At 38.2% G+C, this 23,472-nt stretch overlaps 1 protein-coding gene across 26 annotated transcripts in view; it reads right to left on the reverse strand.

Annotated features, from left to right (window-relative positions):
* Positions 1 to 23,472, reverse strand: part of LDB2 (LIM domain binding 2) — a 397,269-nt gene that overhangs the window by 132,576 nt on the left and 241,221 nt on the right. For all 26 annotated transcript variants that reach the window (XM_074587651.1, XM_074587652.1, XM_074587646.1 and 23 more), the window contains one exon: positions 11,059 to 11,161. In XM_074587651.1, coding sequence (XP_074443752.1) covers positions 11,059 to 11,161 — 103 coding nt within the window. The remainder of the gene's footprint in view (positions 1 to 11,058; positions 11,162 to 23,472) is intronic.

Raw genomic sequence — 23,472 nt, forward strand, 5'->3', positions numbered from 1 at the left:
ACAAAATGGTCAACATCCTCTTTCAGGCACCCAGTGAACTGCACAGAAGGTGTTGACTCAAAAGCTGCCGCTGAACAGATAGCTGTCCACTGGTGCTTCTCTGCACACATTCCTCCACTATATCCAAAATGGTAAACTTCTAAGACTAGCCTGGGTCACAGATGAAAAGCAGCTGTTTCAAGTTGAATGATATGAAAAAGGCAACACTGATAATGAAGAAATAGCACACTAAAGACACTGTAGTCAAGGTACAAGCCCATTTGACCAAAGGAACACTCTCACAAGTGGGCACTTCATTCTGGCATAGAGGTATGGAAGAGACATCACCTAGACTCTGGCCCATTGCCAAGCTGCATGTCATAACGTCCTCGAGCAATAAACTTTTCTCAACCAGTGAATGATGATCCATTTGTCTTGGCTGGGTGACAGTAATGAAGCAGACCTACACAGTGAAACCACAAGGTTGCGGATAAGTCCACATGCTGCAGTGTTATCTCCTCAGCAGCCCAGGCCACCTCTAGTGCATCAGGTACTCCTTCTTGTAGCTTTGCCGTACAGTATAAAATCAAGGTACCAACACTCACTTTCAATGACCTGGAGCTAAGATCCTTCAAAAAAGAGCAGCTCTGGAATATTGGACCTGGATTAGCACTTCCTCCTGTACAGGCAGAGCTGGGCGATGAACAATGTCCTTCAGGAGACATTCCCAGCAGTTCAGTAGAAAAGTAGTTTGAACTCCACAAAACCAAAGGAATATCACAAAACTCTATCATTCTGTTCCAAATCCAATACATATTCCTATAAACTGTCCTCTCTGATGTAAACTTTTAATAGTATCTATATATTGGCTGCATTTGTCTTGAAAAATCCTAAACAAATGCTCCACAGAACCCACTTCTCTGAGAAAACAAGGAGAGAAGAAACAATAAATGCAAGCTACTGCTTAAACTGCTATATGCACCAGAATGAACTTAAAATACTACGGTATAAAACCTGTATGGATCAGAATAGTGGAACAGCAAAATGTCAGCAACATTTTAAAGGTAATATAATTTGGAGTGCAGAATTCAATATGATAAAGAACGATAGCCACTGTATAATATCTCAGCCTTCTCATACACAGCAGACTTAAAAAAAAAAAATCATGACTACATTAATTCAAGGAAACTTCCAATATGAAACTGGGAACAGTATCTCAGTGTCCAGAGTCAGCTTCTGGCTCTATTTCTACTAATCATGGTGCTGCAGCTGACCCAGTTAAAAAGTATTTCTATAAAGATTCCATAATTTTTTGGTGATGTTGCATATTGTATTCTCCTAAGCCATTTAAAAATATTGAACTACAGTAAATACCTAGTGCCTAAAAATGAGGTGTATCGTGTGGAACAGCACTACTGCATCATTCAAAAGCTATGTAAAAGTGTTATTAAAGTTTTATTTTTACAGTAAACACAAACATGCACATTTGTGTAATAAACCCAACACTATATTCAGATGCACATTTGCAAATTTGACTGTGTTCTATTTCTGTGTACGTACCTGTCTGCGAGATTAAATTTGTGGGTAGAGGTCATATTTTGCAGCAACTTTTTTATTATCTGAACTGCAAAAAAATCATCTGCATCTACAAGCCTTGTCCTGCTAGCGTTCTAGAGCCGTGAGGTCTGCAACACCACTACCTGCAGTGTTAAGTGTATATGAACAATATGGAATTTTCAAATTATTGTAAAGTTATAGTAACATACATAAAGCTCCCAGACCCGTTAGGATTGATATTCTGATTCACCTACAACTGAGGATTCAGAAAGGGAAGAAAAAAAGTCTTACAGTCCACTCTTTAGTTATTCAGTGCTCTATAAAAGCAACTTCGTTTCTAATACCTTCAGGCAATCTGTACGCTCCAAAGTATGATAGTTTATACCGGTTGTGGGTAAAACTACTATACTCGGTTAAATGCCTCTCTTTGGTCTAGAAACATGAGGACAACATGAAAATATGCTCTGCCACAAAATTTCCAGGGTTTTATGGTATTGTTTAGGTCATTCATAGAGTGGGGTGTTTCACTTCTGAAAAAGAAACAACATAAGTGTAATAAAAGAAAAGGAATAAAACAAAAAATGCAGAAGAAAAATATTTCCTGACTACTAAGGGAAAGATACATATAATTCTAGATTTGGATGAATATTCAGACTGAGTCTTATTCTTACAGTAATTCTGTACGTATGTTAGAACATTTTCCTGCAAGACCATAACATATATTGATTGACCATCTTAAAAAAAAATTATAATTTTAAAAGTTGAATTAATAACAACCGAACATTTTCAATTTCATATAAAAATATTTTAAAATGCCTTAGGATGACAACATTTTTATTTCTCAATTTTTAAAAAAACTTAACAATCTATATTTAATGTACTGGTGCCATTGGAAGCCAAGCACTGATCTGCCTGCCTGGTTCAGCAAAACAGAAAAAGTGCTGACCAACTCTTCCCAACAGCCATCACACTATGCAAAGAAAGAAATCATTTACCCTGAGTTTGCAATAGTGAAAAGTTGTTTAATATTTTGATGTAAAAAGCTATTGATTTCCATTATTTTGCATGGGTTTCCAGCATTTTATTAACTTTGTCTCCAGCAGAGAGAAAGAATTGAACACTACATAATTTGGACTAAATGGGCGAACACAAGCCAACCACAACAAAGGGATTATTTGTACTGGGCAGTGGAAAAGCCCATAAATCACTGTGATTCTATCATGTTAATTTTGCCTTTATTCTTCCAGCTCTCTGAATGGACCCTAGACCCTTATAACTACCATGTCCTATTATATTATGATTTCTCCCAAAGAGGGTTTATCACTTAATCTGTTTATACAGCAGCAGAATCAATCTGATTGACTGGGATTTTGGTGGGCCATTGCAATTAGAGGATATATATAATTGTGCAGTATTCACATTAGGAGTTCAGTAGCCCTTTTCCAGGTGCCACTTCAGAGACACAGGGTCGGCAACATTGATTTGTATAGCATGCTTAGTAACAATCAGAAGAGATTGAAATACCCATTTGTACGATATCCAAAATCTTTTATTTATTTGTAAAATATTTGAAAAAGACAGTTTTCATGATAAACCTTCCCATGGAGCTCCTAACCGAGGTTGCGTGTGTACATACATGAATGCACACCCATGTTGCACGTGGCTAGCACTTTACAGTAAAGAAGCCCTTTTGTATTTGAAAGGTATCGATAACTCAGAAGCGCAGGAATATTATGCTAACTAACAAGCCTGCAGTGGGCAGAGGTGAAGGTCTAATTCATATCTACTAATCGCAAATCAGGAGCTAGAAGGAATTACTCCTTCAGCACCTGTCAGTAATATGGCGAAAAAGAAAAATGCATGTTCTGAAGGAAATTGGTGGAAGATTCGTGCAGCAAGCCTTGCATAGCCAGCAGTATTAGAAAAACATTATTCATATTGTTAAAAATGAGAAATAGTAGGATGTTTTTAATCACAAAAAGTTTAGCACCCAAGATGAGAAAATCATTATGGAACTTGCTATGATGGCTGAGGCTGAACTGAACAGAGGGATGAAAGCTGGCACTTCCTTTGGAACCAGTGACTCCAGGGAATCAGAGATGGAGGCCAGACACAGCCCCTTAGCTGGTGGAAGCTCCACAGCGTCCCCAGGGAATCTGTTCCAGCACCTCATTTTTCTTATCGGAAGGAACTAACCCCTCAATGTACTTTTTTAATGCAATTTAAGGCCTGCATCTCTTCTCCTGCTCATCATGGATATGGAAACAGATCGCATGCCCTTCCTTGATGTGTCTTGTTACTACGTCCCATTTTTCCCTCCCCTTTTTCCCATGTCCTCTTCTGTAGACTGACCAACTCATATTTTTTCATTTTTCTTAGTAAGACTTATTTTCAAGGCTTTTGCTTTCATCTGGACACTTTCCAATCAGACCACATGTTTCTGTACAAACGCCATCCAAAATACGCATTCAGTACAGACAAAGAAATGGCAATCCCAGTCAATAGGAGAGAGACAGCTGGTGCTTCAAAATACTGGATTCACCAAAGCTCAACCGACTGGGACAAAATATGGGTAAAAACTATGCATGAAAATTAAGAATCTGTTAGACAGACCTGACAAAATATCCAAAAGCCACAGCTATCCTGTGAGAAAGAAAACAACTTTGGCAAAAAAGTTAGTAGAAAAAGGAAGGCAATAATCAGAAGGAAAAAAACCCTGATAATTAAGATGAATATAGAATGTAAAAGCAAAGAGCAAAAAAAGTGAAAACATTCTGTAAAAACACACTATGAAATATAAAATATAGAACAAGATACTGAAGGTGAAAAATCCAGGACTGTATGGGCTAGAGAAAATAAGAAAGACCTTGAATTTTATTCAAAACTTAATTTAATTTGCAAACAGAAAATTTGCTAACATCAATATATAAAAAGCTTTTCTGTTCTACTTTTGGAAAGAACATTGATCTTGAGATGAAAAGTGCTTCCTAGTCGATCATCAACTAAGAATGATTTTAAATAGTGTCTATTAGGAGTAAATATTTTAAAATTAGCAGTTCTAAGAGTTTCTTTTGCACATTTCTATCTGGTGTTATAAAATAGTAATTAAAACTACTGAAGGAATTAAAAAAACCCACTACCTTTGTGCTGATATTTAAGAAGGGACACTATAAAGTCAGGTAACTGTATAACATAATACACTTACTTGATATCAATACAGACAAAATAGTGAAAAAAATTACACAGGATTTAACTGACAAAGATTGAAGTGAAAGGGATGTAATTAATGCCAGTCAACATGGGTTTATGTAAAATATGTCTTGTCAAACAAATCTCATTTTATTCTTTGATGAGCTTACAGAAGTTTGGGTGATAAAGATAAGCGCATAGGTGTAATACACTTAGACACCTGTAATGCGTTTGACTTACTAGTGCATTGCTTATATTCTTAATAAAAATTATTAATAGACAGTTTTAATAGAGCCTATGTAAAATGGATTGAGAACTTCTTAAAACACCAATTTTAAGAAGTAATTATCAACTAGAAATCATTAACTGGGGGGTGGAAGTGCTAGTGGTAGTCCACAGGCACTTGCGGACCTGTTAGACCCGATTTTAACAAAATTTTTGTCTCTGTTCTGAAAGTAAACTCGAAAGTATTGCCAAGAAACTTTGAAGAAAACAAAACTAGAAGAGTGGTATATAAAGACAAACCAGGCAGTTGCACAGAATACTCTGTCTCACTTACTAAGGTAGGCCAATTTACTGTGTTGTACCTCAATGCTCAAATCATGTTTAATGACTGGGATTTCTCTAGGAAAAAAATACAAGGAAAAATTCAGAGCATGTTCCTGGAAATACTACAATCTGTTTCTCTTGGCAAAGTTGATTTTCTCTGTAAGAGTTATTTGAGAGAAGACAGACGACAGTTTTATAGAAACCTGGGGTGATAATGTAGCATGCTAGCCTCTCAAAACCACCTTTTTGACAACAGTTAAACAAGTGGGTAATGTGTGGTGAACTTTCCCCTGTTTATTCCCAAAGTATGTTCCCTGCTTATAAGAAATGCCCACTAGACATAGCTGTCCACCATTAACCCCCGAAGAAGTTATCCACAAAGGGCTGTAAAGTTACCACTATCGCACAGCTTATAAACAGGGACAAAGGTAGAATGAATCTATTTTGCTTCACTTGCTGTGTATTCAGTACAAAATTTGTAGTAAAGTCTAAGATACACCTCTCTAATATCTTCTAAAGGCACACAGAGCAACTTAGATAACCACTTGAAAGCTGATAATTTGGCCCAAAGTTCACTGTACTCTGAAACTATTGCCCAGAAAACTCTACCTCTAATATTCCAGTTGTCAAAAAATCAAGAAATGAAGAAAAATCAAGCAGGGTTCACGCAACAAATAGAGAACGTGAACAAAAAATGCACCAAATGCAAAGCATGGTATAGTTATATTGTACATTCCAAACGCAAACTGCAGTAGCGATTATAACACAAAATGCATATTCAATTATCAGCTACAGATTCAGAGGAACAATAAAACTGAAATGACTATATTTTTCTAGGGATACACAGCAAAAAAGCTCTACTGCTTCCTTCTGAAATTTCTGCTGTGTAACATCATGCAATGCCATATAAATTGGGTGATGGAAAGCCATAAAAAGTGCCTGAAGTTCTCAATACATTCTACATCTATAGGTTTAAATAAATCCATTTTGAGGACTCCATCATACCTACCACACATGAAATTTTTTTTACAGTTACAAATGTGAACCTCATGCTTTTGCTTCCTCACAGTATATAGGTCCTCCATGAAAAGAAAGCATTTAGTGACAAGATCTAATTTTCTGTACAGTGGCAGCTGCATCCATTATGCGTTACAGTGTCATTTGCTCTGAAAGAGTTAACTTTCTAGCTCCTATTCTCTGCAGTGCTGCATAAACACTGCACATTATTCTTACTGAGCATGCTTCATCTTTCCTGTCTCCACAGTCTTGGGCTGTCAATCAGCTGTCAGTCCCTACCACATCAGCACAGCGCGCATCACCAGGCTGTCAGCACAGCAGCTGATGAGACTCTGCTAAGAGCTGTCAATCAAACTTGTTTCTCTTATCTGTTCGGGAAATATTTTGTCTCTAAGAAACAAAGAACCTGGGCAACAATGGATCAGAGTCTAGTATTTACTCTTTTACGGGGACAGAAGACTCTTAACAGGAAACGAATCCACAAAAAAGAAAAAAAAAATTGCTCCATTATTTTTCTTTTTTTCGGTTTTGTTTAAATCCTATTTACGTCTTGACCCAATAAATCAGGGCATAATAAATGAAAGCAAATTTCTTTTTTCTCTCACTGTAAATTGAATTTCATGGGTTTACTTCTTAGTTTCTGTTGAATATAATTTGATGCAGTTTAAAACAGGTAGCATCTCTCTGGTTTTGGGACTCTTTCCCTGCCTTTAGGCATTGGAATGTGTGAGCTTTCTCTCCATCTCACTATAGTCAAAAGCCAGACCGGAGAAAACACACATAATTTACACCTTTGTTACATTAAAATTTATCTTTTTCTGTATCGTTTCTCATTAAAACTCAATTTCAACGTAGAATTTAATAACATGAGTAGAGTTCATAGATAATAGCAGACCAAAAGAATAGCTGAGGGGTGTACGCAAGCAGGAGAAAAACATACATTTTCAGTGGATGCTTGAAAGAAGGTAGTATCTTCTTTCAGGAATGCTGTACCGGGGAGTAAAAATTGCAGAAGGTAAAGTTCTCGCATTTACAGAAATAAAATGCTGAAGAAAGACAAAGAGCTGCAAAGATGGGCACAGCAGCGATTTCATGTCTGACACAGAAGCTCGGCATGAAAAGTTGAGCTGGGCTTTCAAGTGCACATCTATCCGAGGCAGAATAATGTTCTGCAAAGATAACTGGTCTAGGTCTAACAAACCTGGCAATCAAATTAATTAGCAGTGGTGGATCACTGAACTAACAGACCTCTACTCTTCCCAGGGCATAAGTAAGTATCTTTCCATGCTGTGTCATACAGATATACAGGCACATTTAAAGCCAGCTCAAGTATCCGTACATAGTGCTGTCTTGTGCCAAGCAAAGTAAACATGATGCAGTGACTTAAAATCCCCACTTCCACCAGTATCTATTTTTCCCTACAAATTAAAGAATCTCAGAGCTGATAGTCAAGGAGAAAACTCGCAGGCCCAACACTGAGACTGGCAAAGGGAAGAGAAACACTTCTCTCAGTATAGAGAGGTATGCTGTAAAACATGATAATGTGAAAGGCAGGCCTAAAAATATTTGGTGTTTTCATAAAGCTTCAGTTTGGGGCCATGAAATTAAATTAGCAGCTTATTTTTCTGAGACAAAAAAAAAAAGTGAGTTTTCAACCCTTACAGTTTCTTGGACAGAACTGTATATTAAAAGAAACAGGAGGCAAGTAAAAGTAGTATTTTTTTAAAATCTTAACACTTACACAAACAATGTTTTATAGGCTGATTCACGTGCTCTGAACGTTTGCATTGGCTGTGAGATTGGGCTGTCCACATAAGAGCAGAGGGCAGAGAAAGCCAGCTGGGAAACAGGCTGCGATAGGAAACCCATGGAAAGGAGAAGTTTAAAGCAAGTATGGAAAAGAAGCCCCCAGAAGGGTTTGGGGACTGCTGTGAAGATTAGAGAAGAGCAGAAGAGAAAATGAAAGTTCCCAGCAGCCTCCCACAACACCTGGGGACTTTGAAGAAAGAACGTGGGCAAAACACCATGTTCTTCCTTGTCTCTGTCAACTTAAGGTAAAATCCAGATAGCCCCTGAGAACAAGGACAAAAAAGGACTGGGAATTGCTATAACTCAGTGAAAAATTGTGGCCACGGATAACAAAAAACTATCTGTCCTTCCCCCCACACACACCTCCACAAGATTTTTTCTGGGATTTGTTTGCTCCAGAAGAGAATATTTTAATTCCCAAAAGAGGGAAACCATTTCCCAAAGGAAAGAAAAAGAGGTGGCAGCCACAACCAATGTCAGAGATGTAAGCAAATGTCTCACAGGCTGAAGCAAGACGAAGGCAGGCAATTTTGAGCTGAATCCTGGAGCAGAGGCAAGAGGTCTATAAATGACTTCTCAAAGGATGCCTATTTCTCTTTCCTAGGGCCTAATCTCGGTTCCCTCCATTACTGTCTGTGCCTGCAAGAGTAAGACAATTAATAAAGTAAAGTAAGTAAGAAGAAACAATTTGTTTTTTCTCTTCCCTCTCAGTCAGCTCCGATGTTTTTAATGCCCACTACGTACTAAAGAACGTGCATGCTGGGTGAGGAGGCAGGTGTCTCACTGGGGACAGTGCGGATGAAGACCAGGCACTTTTATTTCAGCTCTTCCAAAACTCCATGCTTGGTGCTGCCATCACTCAGCATACTCTGGCTCATCTAAGAGGAGCCCCAGCACACTGGCCAGAAATTTCACTGTTTACTTGGAATAACGGCATTGGGTGACATTATGGTCTTTGGGAGATGCCAAGACCCTCCATGGAGAGACCTCCATGCCAAGACCCTCCACGGAGCATGTGCACAGCTTGAGCAGGCAAAACAGAGACCTCGATCAGGTCTCTGTGCTCAGCGAGGACCTGCTACAGGCAGAAGCGATTTTCTGCTAATGTTTGCACCCAAAGGGGAGCAGACTCCTCTGTTCTCAACTCCTGGACATATTTTTGGACACAAACTTCCCTGGTAGGAAGAGAGGATTGCTCTTAACACAGAACCTCTACTCTGTACCCTCCCCAAGCAACACTGGAGGTGTCCCCGAGCAGGGACTTGGACAACCTGGCACCCCAAGGCTGCTCTCAAAGCCTGCTGAGATGGCAATGGAAGTCCCAGACTGGAACAGCTCAAGCACGCTCTTTAGAATATCACTAAACAGGAATACTGCTCATGTCAGAAAGAATCACTAATACTGTAGTTCAGAATTACATAAATATTTACTAACAAAGGAAGAGAAACGTGAATGAACAGAAAGAGCCTTAAATGCTGAGCTTTAATTCCGGACGCTGAGAATAACACCAAAAGCAACAACAGTTTGCGCAAAAATTAAAACCAGAGGAAAAATCCTGTGTACTAGTTGCTTTTCAAAACATGCCTACAGTAATTTGATCTTTCAATCATGCTTATCAGCAACAATGCTAAGAATCGCAATATTGCCCCATACCAAACTGTCCCAGTTACAGATAGCACAACCATTATCAAGCATTTGTGACAACAGGAATATTTCACTCTTTGACAAATTCTTTCATATGCAGCACTGTTTTCCAGAAACACAACTCCCGCTGATCTAACTGGACATTAATTGCTTTTTTGCTGATGTATCTGTGCCTTCTGGACTGATAACACAACTAGCAAATCTGATATCTGACAAGTTGACTCAACCTAATCAGGACAGATCAGCTGTTACCACCGTTGCTATAGGCTGTAATTTGAGGACCTTTACAGAGTTATCACTTGCTTTGAAAGGCAAGAAACTGTAATTCTGTCAACACTAATCCCAGAACGTGCGTTCAAAGTGGCTGTTATTTTTTCTCCAGGAGAAGGCAACACTTGTCAAATAAATACCTGAGATAATTGATAAAAGGAATTAGAAGTATGTGAGTGATACGCTGACAATCAGTCACTCTCACAAAAAACAAGAACCTTGCAAGATTCAGAACATTAAGCAGAGCGCACAAGCTGTCACCGTGAAGCAGGGGTCACTCTGAATGGAGTGAAACAATTGGCAATGCAGTTTTTCAATGTTTACTTATCCCTCTCTTGCTTAGTGCTAAAGCCGAGTGAATTATTCACTTCAAACAATTTGCTCAATGAATTTTTCCCCTTTTTCCTGCTCAGCATATGCAGGCAATGGATACAAATACCATCAGATTTATCCACTGCTTCACTTTTATTCAAGCTTTCATTTAGTGCTTGATTGAGAGTATTCTAGAGTTCCGCTGCTATTCAGAAAACATCCAGGGCAGGTCCTTAATGTGTGCAAACAGCATAGATCCACACAGCTGATGGAATAATGATTATCTACACCAGCTAGGATATAGCTTTTGGTATTTTTTTTTACTGATCCCTGTTTAAATCTAGTAGACCTTCCAGCAACAATACTGAAAATTTCTACAAAGTTCCTTTTTTGTGAACAATTTTGCCCACAAGACTCAATACTTGAATGCTTGTGGAAACCAAATTAACAAAGAGTGCAAGCACAGCCAAAGGAAATTAATTTAAAAATTCCAAAGATTATATTGTATTATTTGCCCTACTTCACTACGAAGTAATTTATTTTCATTTAATAAAATTCAGAGGAATTCCACAAAAAAATGGATTCCCATCCCATGCAATTTTTTAAGGGAACTTGATGGTCACTGAATACAAACAAGTGACTTTGTCATTGCCAGGGTTGCATCTGTCTCTTACAGATAAACTGTGTTTAGAAACTCAGGCTTAAAATTAGAACAAAAAATATGTCTCTTACTGTATCGCTTTGGTCCATCTTCCAAACAAAATGAAAGGGTTAAGGTTGCATCATCTTCAAAAAATTCAGTTGCAAAGGCATCCCACCAGAGGTTGTCACTATCCTAGGAAGCAACAGATCATTCACTTAACAGGAGGCAAAATGAAAATATGTTCATCCTTTGTAAAAGAAATTCGACAGGATCACACATATTTTGCACTTCTTCACCTATGATTTTGGGCTGTAGATGTCTATATGATATTTCAAACTAATTTTCCTAGATAAAGTTATAGTTCTAATTTAAGAAGAAAGCTAAAATTTTTAGTTTATTATACAATAACTATCTTTAATTTTATTGAGCACACTAAATATGTAAAAACTTTCATTCTCATAAATATATGTTTTTCTTCAAGTGTTAAAAATGGTTTTATAAATCAGTTGCAAATAAAGCAATTATGAATTTTTCCCTCCTTTTCTGGGCTGTACATCTCAAATGCTTGGTCTTCATAATGAAAAAAAACCTCAGTACTTAATTCTATAATGCTACATAACCCGATTATCAGCATGAGCTGACAAGAAAGTTATTTGGAAACTAAATATAATAGCCATTCCACTCCAATGCATTTAATACAAATGCAATGCTACTGCAGGTTAATTAAATACCAGCTAGTTACTTAAATGTAATTGTTGTGTGAAATCTTTACTTTTCAGTGGGATACACAAAGTGAAAACAATATTTTAAGATGACCTGTGTATACTTAGACTTACAGTAATACACATAGCCAGAACACAGCAATTATTAACATACTGTACAATGTAAAGCATATACCAATACACTACTACAGGTGGTCTGTTGGCTTTGACAATTGAACCAGGCATTTTCAGACCTGGGTGACCAACAACAGGCACCCAAACCTCGATGTGCAAGTGGTCCAGCTTGCAAGGGTTTTCAGAGAAGTCAGGCAATAACAGAATTCACCAACTGTTTCATTCAAAAGCTATGGTTATATTTAATAGCTGGATTTGAAATGTTTGGTGCAGACTCTTCTGCTCCTTTGAGGCCCTGAGATTTAAATCACTTGCAGCACACGGGATCAGCAACAGAGCTGGAAATCCAATTCTGAAGATGCCCCAGTCACACTTCTCAGAGCCACTCTATCCTACTCACGGCAGCTGCCTTCCCAGCGTGCAAGGCCACGTTCATTCAGCGTAGTGAGCACTGAGTACCTCTTAATGCCTGCACAATATATAACTAAGCCAGAAATCATTTGTTACCTTCATAGGAAGAAAAACCCTGAGATAAAACGTCGATTTAAGACAAAACATGCATCTATCATATTCATTGTATGTACACATGCAGAGAAATAACTGTCTGGGTTTTTTAGTTCTGCTCCTGGTTTTGCTGAAGATGTTACTATTGGATTTCACTCCAAACTGCTGAGCAAGGTATCTTTCCTGATTTACAACTTTACTTTGATTTTTGCCAAGCATCCAATGAAGAAATGGTAAAAACTTTTATCATTCCAGCTCCTACCAGAGACCCCCCGAGAGACTTCTTGGCTGGGTCAGAGCCTGTCTCACCCAGCAGCAGCAGGACAATGAGCAGCATGGCCCTGTGGTACTTGCTCAAAATTCAGTCACACAAAGACGTATCAAAACTGTCCCCACGTCTTAGAAATCTGTTGCCACAGAGAGCTGCTGCTCTTCCCTCTTTGCTGCTGTAAACCTCCTGAGTGTTTCTACATGCAAACATCGCTGCACCGACTACCTGAGTGGCCACAAGGGTAAATACAGAATATATATAAAGGTGTTCAACAGCAACCAGCTCCGAGCAACACACCTCTGTGCACCGACCTGTCGCTTGGGACAGCCTTGTGGGTGACATTATAAGCCCATACGAGAGTATATTGTCCAGCAAGTAAATACGAGCCATACTCTGTCATTTGCCATACTCTTCCATTTGCCAAAAGAGAGGCTGCAGTATCACTTAACTGGGATCTTTTGGATATACTTGTCATCGGGAAGAAAGAGGGGAGGGAAAGATTGAAGCAATGTCACATACCACATTTGCAGCTCTTGTTAACTCAGTAATTGAGTATCACTGGAGCTACTCATGCAGCATCCAATGACAATGAAGGCAAAAGGGGAGTATCACAGTCGGCATACAAATGCACACGGGAAAGACAGAGAAGAGCCAGGGAAGTGCAGGGCCTCGTGTCAAAACCACACATATTTGCACTCACTCCTGCTTCCAAGAAGTCTGAAGGCAGGAAAAACGTAGACACAGAATTACTGTGGATTCTCTCCCTGGACAGACAAAATATCCAGACTCTGTCACAGTTTGAATACTGTCCAAGGTCTTTATCTTACACTTTTTCATATTTTATGTCAGGAAGAAGGAAAAACAGAAAATGCAAGACCCCACCCCCACCCACAAAAAAACGCCCAAACCTTAATAGACTATATAAATCCTCTGTCAAGCTTGGATATGCTCTGCTGATTAATTCTCTGCTCCACCCTTGTCACAGGTGGGCCCAACTGCTCTCACAGCCAAATGGTGAACAAAACCAAATGAGGTGTCCCCTAGCCAAGCTGAAAAAGAATCCAGTTATTACGAAAAAAAAAAAAAAGAAAAGAAGAATAAAATCACCCCCTTTTTCTTGCAAAAAGGCGATGGTGAAGGCAAGGCTGCCCCCAGGCATCTTTAACTTATGCTCTGACAGGTTACGGGGGATTTTGCCAGAGTAATTATTTTTCTATTCAACAATAATGAGAAATTACCATGGCAACCTCCCTTTCACGTAGTGCACTCACACGCTCAAACATTGAAATAATGGCCTAAACATAACACATAAAAAAATTAATACTTTAAAAATATTTTGTATTAAAATAAACTTAAGGAATGGGTCAAAGGAGAGAAGAGGGCAGAAACAGCCAGCAAGCTGGGTCAGAAGTGAAGATGCCATGCTGCTCTAGCCAGCTACCCAAGCAGCAAAAAGTCTTCTGCCACAAATGTCATTGTTCCCTCTGATCCCCTCCACCCCTGGTATTATTTGTAATTTGAAGCATGGCTCAACTCTGAATAGGGTCTCCAAGTAAATGGAATCCTAGGGTTTCAATATTTTTTCCTGACTCTGATTTCTTTGGCAAATGTAATCAGATTTTAAGTACAATGATGTTCTTTTTCCCCCTCTGTCTAATAGTCCCACATATTCACTGTGGGATCTGAGAGTCAAGCTGGGTTCTTCTTTACACCTTACACACTTACATGATTAACAGTCTGCAAGCCAAATGAGGCCTTTCTACTTGCTTGTGATGGTGATTGCTGAACCAAAATAGATCTTGCAACTGGAATATAAGGCCAACTGAGCCTATGGCATTTTCTCCAAATTCCTTTATTTTTGTTTAATGACTTGGAAGGCAGAATGGAGTTCATGTAAAAAGTCAGTACGTGAAACCGTGCTCAAGAGAGGACGCAGGTACCTTGCAGGACAGAACTGGAATTCAAAATTATTTTGATAAGTTGCAGAAATGATCTGAAATGAAGATGAAATTCAATAAAGCGAAGTGACAAAAGCACAAATACAAAATGGGGAATAACTGGCTAAGCAGCACTGTAGAAAACAGTCCCAAACATAAAGCAAATATGTCAGAAATCTGTTGCTCTTGCAAATAAGGGAAATGTCTTAGATATAATTCCCTTCCACTCCAGCAAACACATCTCTGGGAAGACTTCAACTGGAATAGTTCATCCACTTTTGGAGTACTATGTCCGGGTCTGGACCACCCACTCTTGAAGAATCTAGCTGAGAACAACAGGAATCATTGCATTTAAAGACACAAGCAAACAAACCAACCAACCCCAGAAGACTCATAGGAATCAAGGCAGAAGGACCTAGATGTGTTTAGTATAAGAAGCTCAGAGGGAACGTGATGACAGTCATCAACTGTATGACAAGATTGCTATAAAGAAGAGCGATCACTTGTCCTCGGTGGCTAACAAGGATAGAAAAAGTAATAATCAGCTCATTTTGCTGCCATCACAGGTTAAGTGGTATAATCCCCTGTTAGAGATTTCTAGGCTAGTGTTTTGCAGAGGGGAAAGAGATGCAGAGCATGGCTACTGTGTTCCCAAGAAGAGTGGATGCAGCGGTCCTGCTGCCTACAAGCCTCAGGCACAGCTGCCCCATGGCAGCAGCTCCACGGCTTGTACCCAGCAAGAAGTGGATTTTTATCTTCTCCCTCACATCGCTTTTGGCTGCACACGTGTAATAGGTGTAAACAGTATATTAAAAAGAGAGTCATGGAAACAAATAAATGTGATTCTGAATACACACAGGAAATGCATCTGTTCTGAAATGGGACCTTTTTTTGTATATAATCACTTTTCAGGGAAGAACTGAATTTTAAACATCAACCTATGTGGCTTGGCATTGGACAAGGCAAAAATAAAAAGAGATAGTGCCCTTGGGAGCTTACATTTTTCTTCTGGCACTTGCAAGCCTTCCCTATTGACATTTACTATTTTCAGAACTCTCTATGTCCACACTCCTGTTGGCAACATACGCGCTTCTCATATTCTTTCAAGTTAATGCTGCGCAAGGAAACTGCTGTCTCCCCAAGGAGAGAATGGTATTCCTCCCCTCCTCCCATTCCCAGCAAATCAAACTACACTTGAGCTTTTAAAATGCAGTTCAAGATAAGATTTTGCCACTAAATACACCTGTAAAAACTGCACAGCCATTACAAATTATGAAACTCACAAGATAAGTATAATAAAAAAATTCTGACACTAATGTTTATACTCGGAGCACACTGACAGACCATTAAAAATAAAATGCCTGAATACAAGAAACCAATAACTTTCCCCATTAGCTTTAAATTAGACCCGTCGTAGGTCTACCCAACAAATTCGAGGTTCTGATATAAATTTCACAGGAGTAACAAATTAACAGGGATCCATATATCTTAATTTTATACATTTGGACATTTTGAGTACTGATCTGTAGGTCTGGCCCTGCAATGCACAATATTTTTTATGAACTGGCATAGGGTTTTTTTGCTGTTTATATAAATTCTATATGGAATACTGATATTCTGAGTCTTAAATTGATTTTCTTGGAAGCAGTATGAACAGAGTGAAAAAGTGGAATACTCATATACAGTATGTAGGTGAGAAATCCAAATATTCAAATGGCTGTCTGTTATCATACAGGTACAAGATGCACACCTATCTTACATCCAGAGCATCTTTGCTAGCAATATGTGGTATGTTGTGCAGTTATTAAAAGCACCTTAAAAAAGAATACCAATCTGTTTGCCCAGGGCTGGTTTGTAACGACCACTCCCATTGCTTTTACATTCGTTATTCTCTCTCATTTATTTTATCTTAAACATAAAGTGTGTTTTACAAAGCATTAAACATACCTTTAATCTTGCAGCTAGTGGTATCTCACAGAATCTCCAGCTCCCTTCCCCCTGTCAGGAATGCCTGACTCAATTCCTTCCATTTGTTATTTCACACATATTCACAGTTTTAATGGTGTTGCTTGCTTTTATTTCACTTACTAGTGTGGCTGGATGCCATCTCTCAAACAATGTGTAGTAAAACTGGCAGAAAAATTTTAAGACTTGGCTTTGGTCATAAGTAGTTTTCTGTTCCATTATATACTTGCAACTCCTTGCCAAAACTGCTCAATGCCCAAAACATATCAGTTTCTTCAGCTTACTTAATAATTAATTAAATTATTGTTTACATTCCATTTTGGAAGTTATCTTCTTTTGTACAGTAAAGAAATAACACCAAGTTTCTGTTTCATTGAAAAGGGAGACTATAGCCATGCAACAAATCCCCACAGCAATACCACCTCAGAGAGACTGACTTGGGTGCAAAATGGGGGCGACGGCTCTGTTTCTCATGTAAAGCAGGAGTAACTTTAAGAATCCAATGGAATTACAGGGAAAAGCTCATAACGGAAAGCAACTTTTACAGATTCACTGGAAATTCTTAATATATCCAGGATCCTATTTTTATTGCCAATAAACCACTATACTATACTATAAGGCAACAAAATGCGGGGGGTGGGGGGGAGTAAAAGCTTATTTTCTGAATGGGGAACTGTGAAAATCAAACATTAATTATTTGATTTCAGATAAAAATGGGAGAAGAAAAAAAAGAAATATAGAGGCTTTGCAAAATATGCAAATTGATTCATGCCATTTTCTTGATGTTCTCTGAACCCGGGGATGTGGGAATCAGCATCACGACAGCAAAACAGTTATGCTGTAGTGATACTGGCCACCCACCTCAGCTTTGCAGATACACTGCTTTGAGATAGCATCACTTAGATTCTCAAATAGCAAGTCCACACACTGGGCAATTATAACAGGGATTCAGATTAACTAAAACATGCTGACACTGATATGAGGAAGAGAAATATTTTTCTTCTGTTTAGAAGAAAAACTCCTCCTTGTTATCTGGCCACTAAAGTATGCCCGAATTAGAGAGTTTTTGTTAGACTAGTTGTGGCAACTACTCGCTAGGCTGGCAAATAGCAAGACCAGTCTACACACGACTATAAAAGTATCATGATTACATTACATCTAAGTCACCCAATTTTTCCGTCTGTACAGATGCTACATGTATATCAAGTTGGATATCCTTTTAAAATTGGAGTCTTTAAAATTATAGAGATTTTCTAACTTAAGTTGTCAGGAAAGGTAAGACAGAGCTACCTGGTTCTGTCTCATTACAGAATCAAAGAAGAAAGGTCTGAAACCTATTATTTTTCATTGCTTAAATTTTACTGCAGTTTGTGGACAAAAGAGAAATGAATCCTTAAATATTCACTCTGTTTCACTGTTCACCTACAGCAAACAGACACAGGTTGCAGAGTTTAATACTGCATTGTATGCAGCACAGAGCAGAAAGAGTTAATTTATGAAATGTGTTATTTCACCTGCTTCTTTAATTTGAATTAATTATTTCCACTCCTGAAACTTGTGCGCAAGAATGGATAGGAGAAAGAAAGGGGAAAAAAGAGCAACGAAGCTGGGCTCAAGACATTTTCCACTGCCAATTCCTTATAGCCACCACGACATCATCCTTGATATTTCACAGCAATATTATCAATAAGTAGCAGAAGATGCTCTTTTGTTCTTTCTAAGTATATGGGATAAGATTGTACTTGGTCTCTGTGGATAAGACCTATATTCTGGCTATGTGAACAAAGAGACTGGGCATTAACAACTAAATCATTTGCAGTCATAAACAGAAATAGACACTTCCACCCACAGCATAGTATTTGTTTGGACTTGGTGCATGCTAAATCCATATTCAAAGTTGTTTTAAGTTTGAGCCCTCTTTTCAATAGGCATGAGGATGTCTCTAGCTAGCTGGGAACAGTAATGGATTTCTTTAGTAGTATTGTCCATCTATGATCATTGCAGATAAATCACAGACTTGAGTTTTGTGTTTATCAAAAATGAAGCACGGTTACACTTCTCTATTCTGCCACAAAATACCCCACAGCCTCAGCCTTTGAGAATGGTTTATAGAGATGGAATATTAAGTGTGTCTATTATCTATTGTATTACCACCAGTCATATGAATGTTCTTATTTTATTCTGACATTTTGACCTGGTTTCTTTTTTACCTTGTTTACTTCCATCTATATGAGTAAATGGAAGCTACTATGCCATCTATCCCAATGAAAAGGCAATAACTAGTATTGCCATCAGTGAATATAGAGCATCAAACAGCATATGTCACTAGGGCACAGAAAAAGTCATATTCCCAGCAACATTAGTAAAAGAGTCTCTCTGCGTCTAGCTACCCAACTGCACCACCTCCCAAGGCTCTAAAATTTAGTGGACACAAATGCCTTTATCAGTTATTACAGTGAAAGTAAAATTATTACTGACAACAGTTAAGTACTGCAATAGGAACACAATGAAGACAGTCCTTGGCACCTCCATTTCACACTGGACTTTCACCACCTCTTTGTTTACTGAAGTCTCACAAAAGCACCACACATATTAGAGACAAGTACAAAGCTGGGATTTTCAGAGGTCCCTGCCTCTGAACAACTGTAATCTAAGCTACAATCTAACAGACTGTATTTTGAGAGGTAAGAAACAGCTCTTCAGCTGAGTTAAGAAAACATATTGCTTTTATCTCTTGTGCTGCCCTCTTGTGCAAATCTAGTGGCCCAGGTAGGGAAGGGAAACCCAGACAAACCATCCTTATGCCTTACATTCCAGCTGATTGGAGAAGTATCAAATGGTGACAGGGCTAAGTAATGTAGCAGTTAAGAGTTGACTTTATCATAAACGAAGGTTATATGGGTTGAAAAGACATATAGATGAGGAGACGTACCTCTATTTGACACTTACACACTCTCTAGCCTATGGGACTTTGACAAAACTCTTGCTAAGACTCAGCAAAAGACTTAAAATTAAGGATATGCTTAAATGCTCTGTCGGACTGGGATCCAAGTATGCATCTGTTAGCCTGTAAATCAAATTAATTGAAGATTAAGCTTTGCAAACCAGGTAAGAACATATCACCATGTTGGAGACCTCTGTCTAACCAAAGAGCTGTTATTTCTTGGGAAGGTACATGAAGTGGAAGAGATTCAGTGTATCGTATGCCCCATCTCCTTTAGAGAACAGGTAATATCATGCAGAAAAACTTCATTTAGCAATAACTAGTCAGAAAAAGAGAAAACAACTGAGAGACGTATTTAAGAAATCACGCCCTTTTGTTACTATTTACAAGCATATCTACACGTTAAATTATACATTGTTCACTGCAGTTAAGGGCTTAATCATATAACTGTGGTTCTGTGTGTTCAGGTATCACCCAAAGAAATTGTAGGAGCACTATGTAATTCCAGAGAGTGAGGAGAAGCAAATGTTATGGCACTTCTGTGCTATAACACAAATGTTATAGCACTGAAATTCTGCTAAGAAGCAATGGTAAATAACAAAATCAAGTTCTTTGTTATGCCTTAATAATATACTGTATCTTTGCTGCATAAACAGTGCATATTCATTAAGCAAAAAAAATGCTGTGGGAATTAACAAATAATTTCATAAAAGAGATATAGTCACCTGCAAATTATGTCCCTTAAAAGTTCATTCACATTTTTTATTCAACTCATCTCAGAAGCCCCTTATGATTTTTTTTAAAGGATTACTTCTTTAATATAGCAAAAGTACATTTCACGTTAATTCCTATATACATTTTATACTTATTAGGATTAGTAATCACAGCCATTTTTCTCAACTAGCAATGTCACTCTATCCGCAAATATTATCCCTGCTAAATGTGTGTTGCAGAATCTAAACTCTACTTAGGAGACAGACAAGAAAAACAGTAGGGGTGAAGTATTAAGTTCTTTTAGACAACACTTACTTGGTCCAGTTTTCAAAACTGTAGCATAATTAGTATCATCCATATTGGTCATTTGGGCCACTATGCAGCTGAAGTTGCCAGATGCTCAGGTTTTTGAAAGTAATACAACTAAATTTTGCTTGTCACTTTTTATATACAAATGTATGGGCATTCAAACTTATATAAACATTAAGGCTGAGATTTTCAAAAGTAATGAAAAGATTTATGCATCCTTTTTCCATTAAATTCAGTAGAAATCAGATGCTGGAATATTCTGTGCAAGGCTCCAAATCCCAGCACAGGAATGGAACTTGTTAAATTTGCTGAATCAAAGCTAGAGGGTGACAACAGGGCTGGGATTCATTTCACCCCAAGACAGTTGTCTAAATTCATATGAGATAAAAAGCCTCCTGGTGATATCTATCCCTTCACTGACTGTAGAGGGAGCCTAGAGAATAGTTCAGTCTAGCTGTGTAACTTTTACAGGGATAAAGGTAGGTAAGATAAATCCTATTCTACGTACCTACCAAGAATTTAAAATTTGGGAAGAAAACTGGTTAAGGTTTTGGGAGCTTACATAGTGAAGAAAAAACATAAGTGAAAAGCTGGGTGAAACAACCTTATCTACTTTGTCTAGATTTTTACAGTCTTGGCAGAAAAACCTATAAATGATGTTCAAGTTTTTTGCTCGCAATGCTCAACGCTCTCCAGGCTGCCAGGTTCCTGCTGTTTCATATAAAAAGCTCCGAGTGGCAGACAGAAGTTGGAGCACTGGTTAAAGATTTCTGCCAGTATGAAATGTTTTAAATGAAGAAGACGTGATTATTTGCCTGGCTTCCTAACTGCACTCCTTGGCTACCAATAGTTGCCAATAAAGGCCCTCAGGTCTTGTATTTTATCGCACCCTGTATTTGGACACAAAATTCCTGTACAAAATACAGTTAAGCTAGAGGCAGAACTCTTCATATGTATCTTCCTACATCCTCGGAAATCTGAAATATAAGGAAATCCTAAGTCAAGGCAACACATTACAAATATTGCCGTTTCCCATGTATTATTCTGCTACCATCAGATCATTCAGTCTTTCCCTGTTTCTGTCACGTAGCACTATCCTTCTCAAGCACGTAACGCTCACTACCGGGCATGTGACAACCAAGTCTGATTAATGAAGGAACAATAATCAGGAGTTCAGGTTGCTCCAACAAAGCGAGGATGGGTTGTGCTTAAGACAGTCACGGATTCTCAGTATACACCATGGTTTTCAAGTTTTGATGGTGAGAAGCAGTATTAGTACAGGGTACTGAACTTTTTAAACTGACATTTACATTTACAAATTAAAACTCTGATTCAAATGGAGATGTCTGAATCACCTGCTTACGATGAAAGAAAAAACTTAAACCCAAAACTTTTACTGTTATTGCTGCTATAATATCATATAGCAGCGTAACAGATCACTGACAAGGGTGTTAAGGTAGCTAAATCAAAGGATATTTAGTTCCTGTCCGGAAAGGCACCAAAAGAAATATAGAGAGAATGAAGCACACATTGGGAAACTCAGAGGCTGTGATAACAGAGTGGTTTTGTATGTTTGTTTTAATTATTAACTTTAAATTTTCACTTCAAAGAAATGGGAGAATTTATGCATGCCAAATAGTGCACTGAGCAAAGTAAGTACAGCTTTCTTCTAAATGGCATATCTTATCTTGTCAACCTCATTTAAAGTAAAAAGGCATCAGTAGTAATAATAAGAATGCAGTTTGCTGAACAATTCCTTCACAGAAGCCAGCTATTACATACTGTAACAAATTAAAAACTCCAAAAGTCTATGTGGGTCCCCAGAGAAATGCTATTTAATAAAGCAAACACCGATATTGAATGTGACAGAATTCCATTTGCTACAGAATCCCATCCAACTGAGTTTGGCTGCAGCTGAAGCAATTAGAGAAAGCTGTGATTTAATGATTATGCTAAAACCCTAGACAAACAAAGCTCTCACCTACCAAGTGGCCACTTAGCTGTATCACTACCACCAAAATGTATAAAAATCCTTGTAGGATTTCATTTGCTGTCAGTCAACTAGTAGCAACATGAGCAATTATTTACTAAAAATGTCTAGTTACTAGCTACCCTACTGCTTAAACATGAAAAATGTATAAATCTAAATTTAAACAAAGTAAGCAAGGCCAACTGTGAACTACGTATGTTGGGAAAATCACCCACTAAGGTCATCCTTGTAGCCGAGACCTGATATGATCAAGTCAAAAGATCATAATAGGTCAGCTTTTTATCCTTTAAAAAAAAAACCAACAAACTTCATGTTGTATATGGTAATCCACTGGGGCCTCACCTCTGGGTCCATAAACATCCAATGAAATTTTAAACATCTTTTCATCACAGCAGTAGCCTCCTATGAACTACAACCTATCACTTCAGACTCTGTGAACCTGCTAGATCAGCAGTACAACTGATTCACTTGAGATTTCTTAGCCTTCGGTAGATGGTATTCGGCCTTCCCTATTTTCTAATGCTTTCAGAATTTATTTGTTTAAAGTTGTAGGATGTAAAGCAGTATAAAAAAGGATTGTATGCATGTGACAATTTGGAAAACTTTCTTACGGAAAGCTTGTAAATTTGTTTGGAAACTATGGAATTTCTTGCTGTGTTCGTGCCAGCCAACAAGCTCCATTGTGAAGACTGACTAATGGTCTTTCTGACTCCTAACTTTCACATTAGCGTGAGAGCCAAGTGAGTGACACTTGTTCCCTTCCAGGTGAAAGCATCTTCTGACAAAGAGCAAGCAAAGCCTTGGGAAAAGCAGTTCCTTTCCTCTCCAACTTTTTTAAGGATCAGGATCTAGAGACATGGTGCATATCCATGCCTAAACAAAAATATCAGTGTTGATACAGCCTTTTAAAACCAGAAAGAATATGAAGTCTGGGGGAAAGCTCAGACACACGGAAAACTATTTTAAGAAAGAAAACATTTTTGCATAACGTGGTGAATCATGCACGGAACTGCTGCAAAAAGAGAGTGAAATA

The sequence above is a fragment of the Larus michahellis genome, chromosome 5, assembly GCF_964199755.1.
Source record: "Larus michahellis chromosome 5, bLarMic1.1, whole genome shotgun sequence".
NCBI classification, from domain to species: Eukaryota; Metazoa; Chordata; class Aves; order Charadriiformes; family Laridae; genus Larus; species Larus michahellis.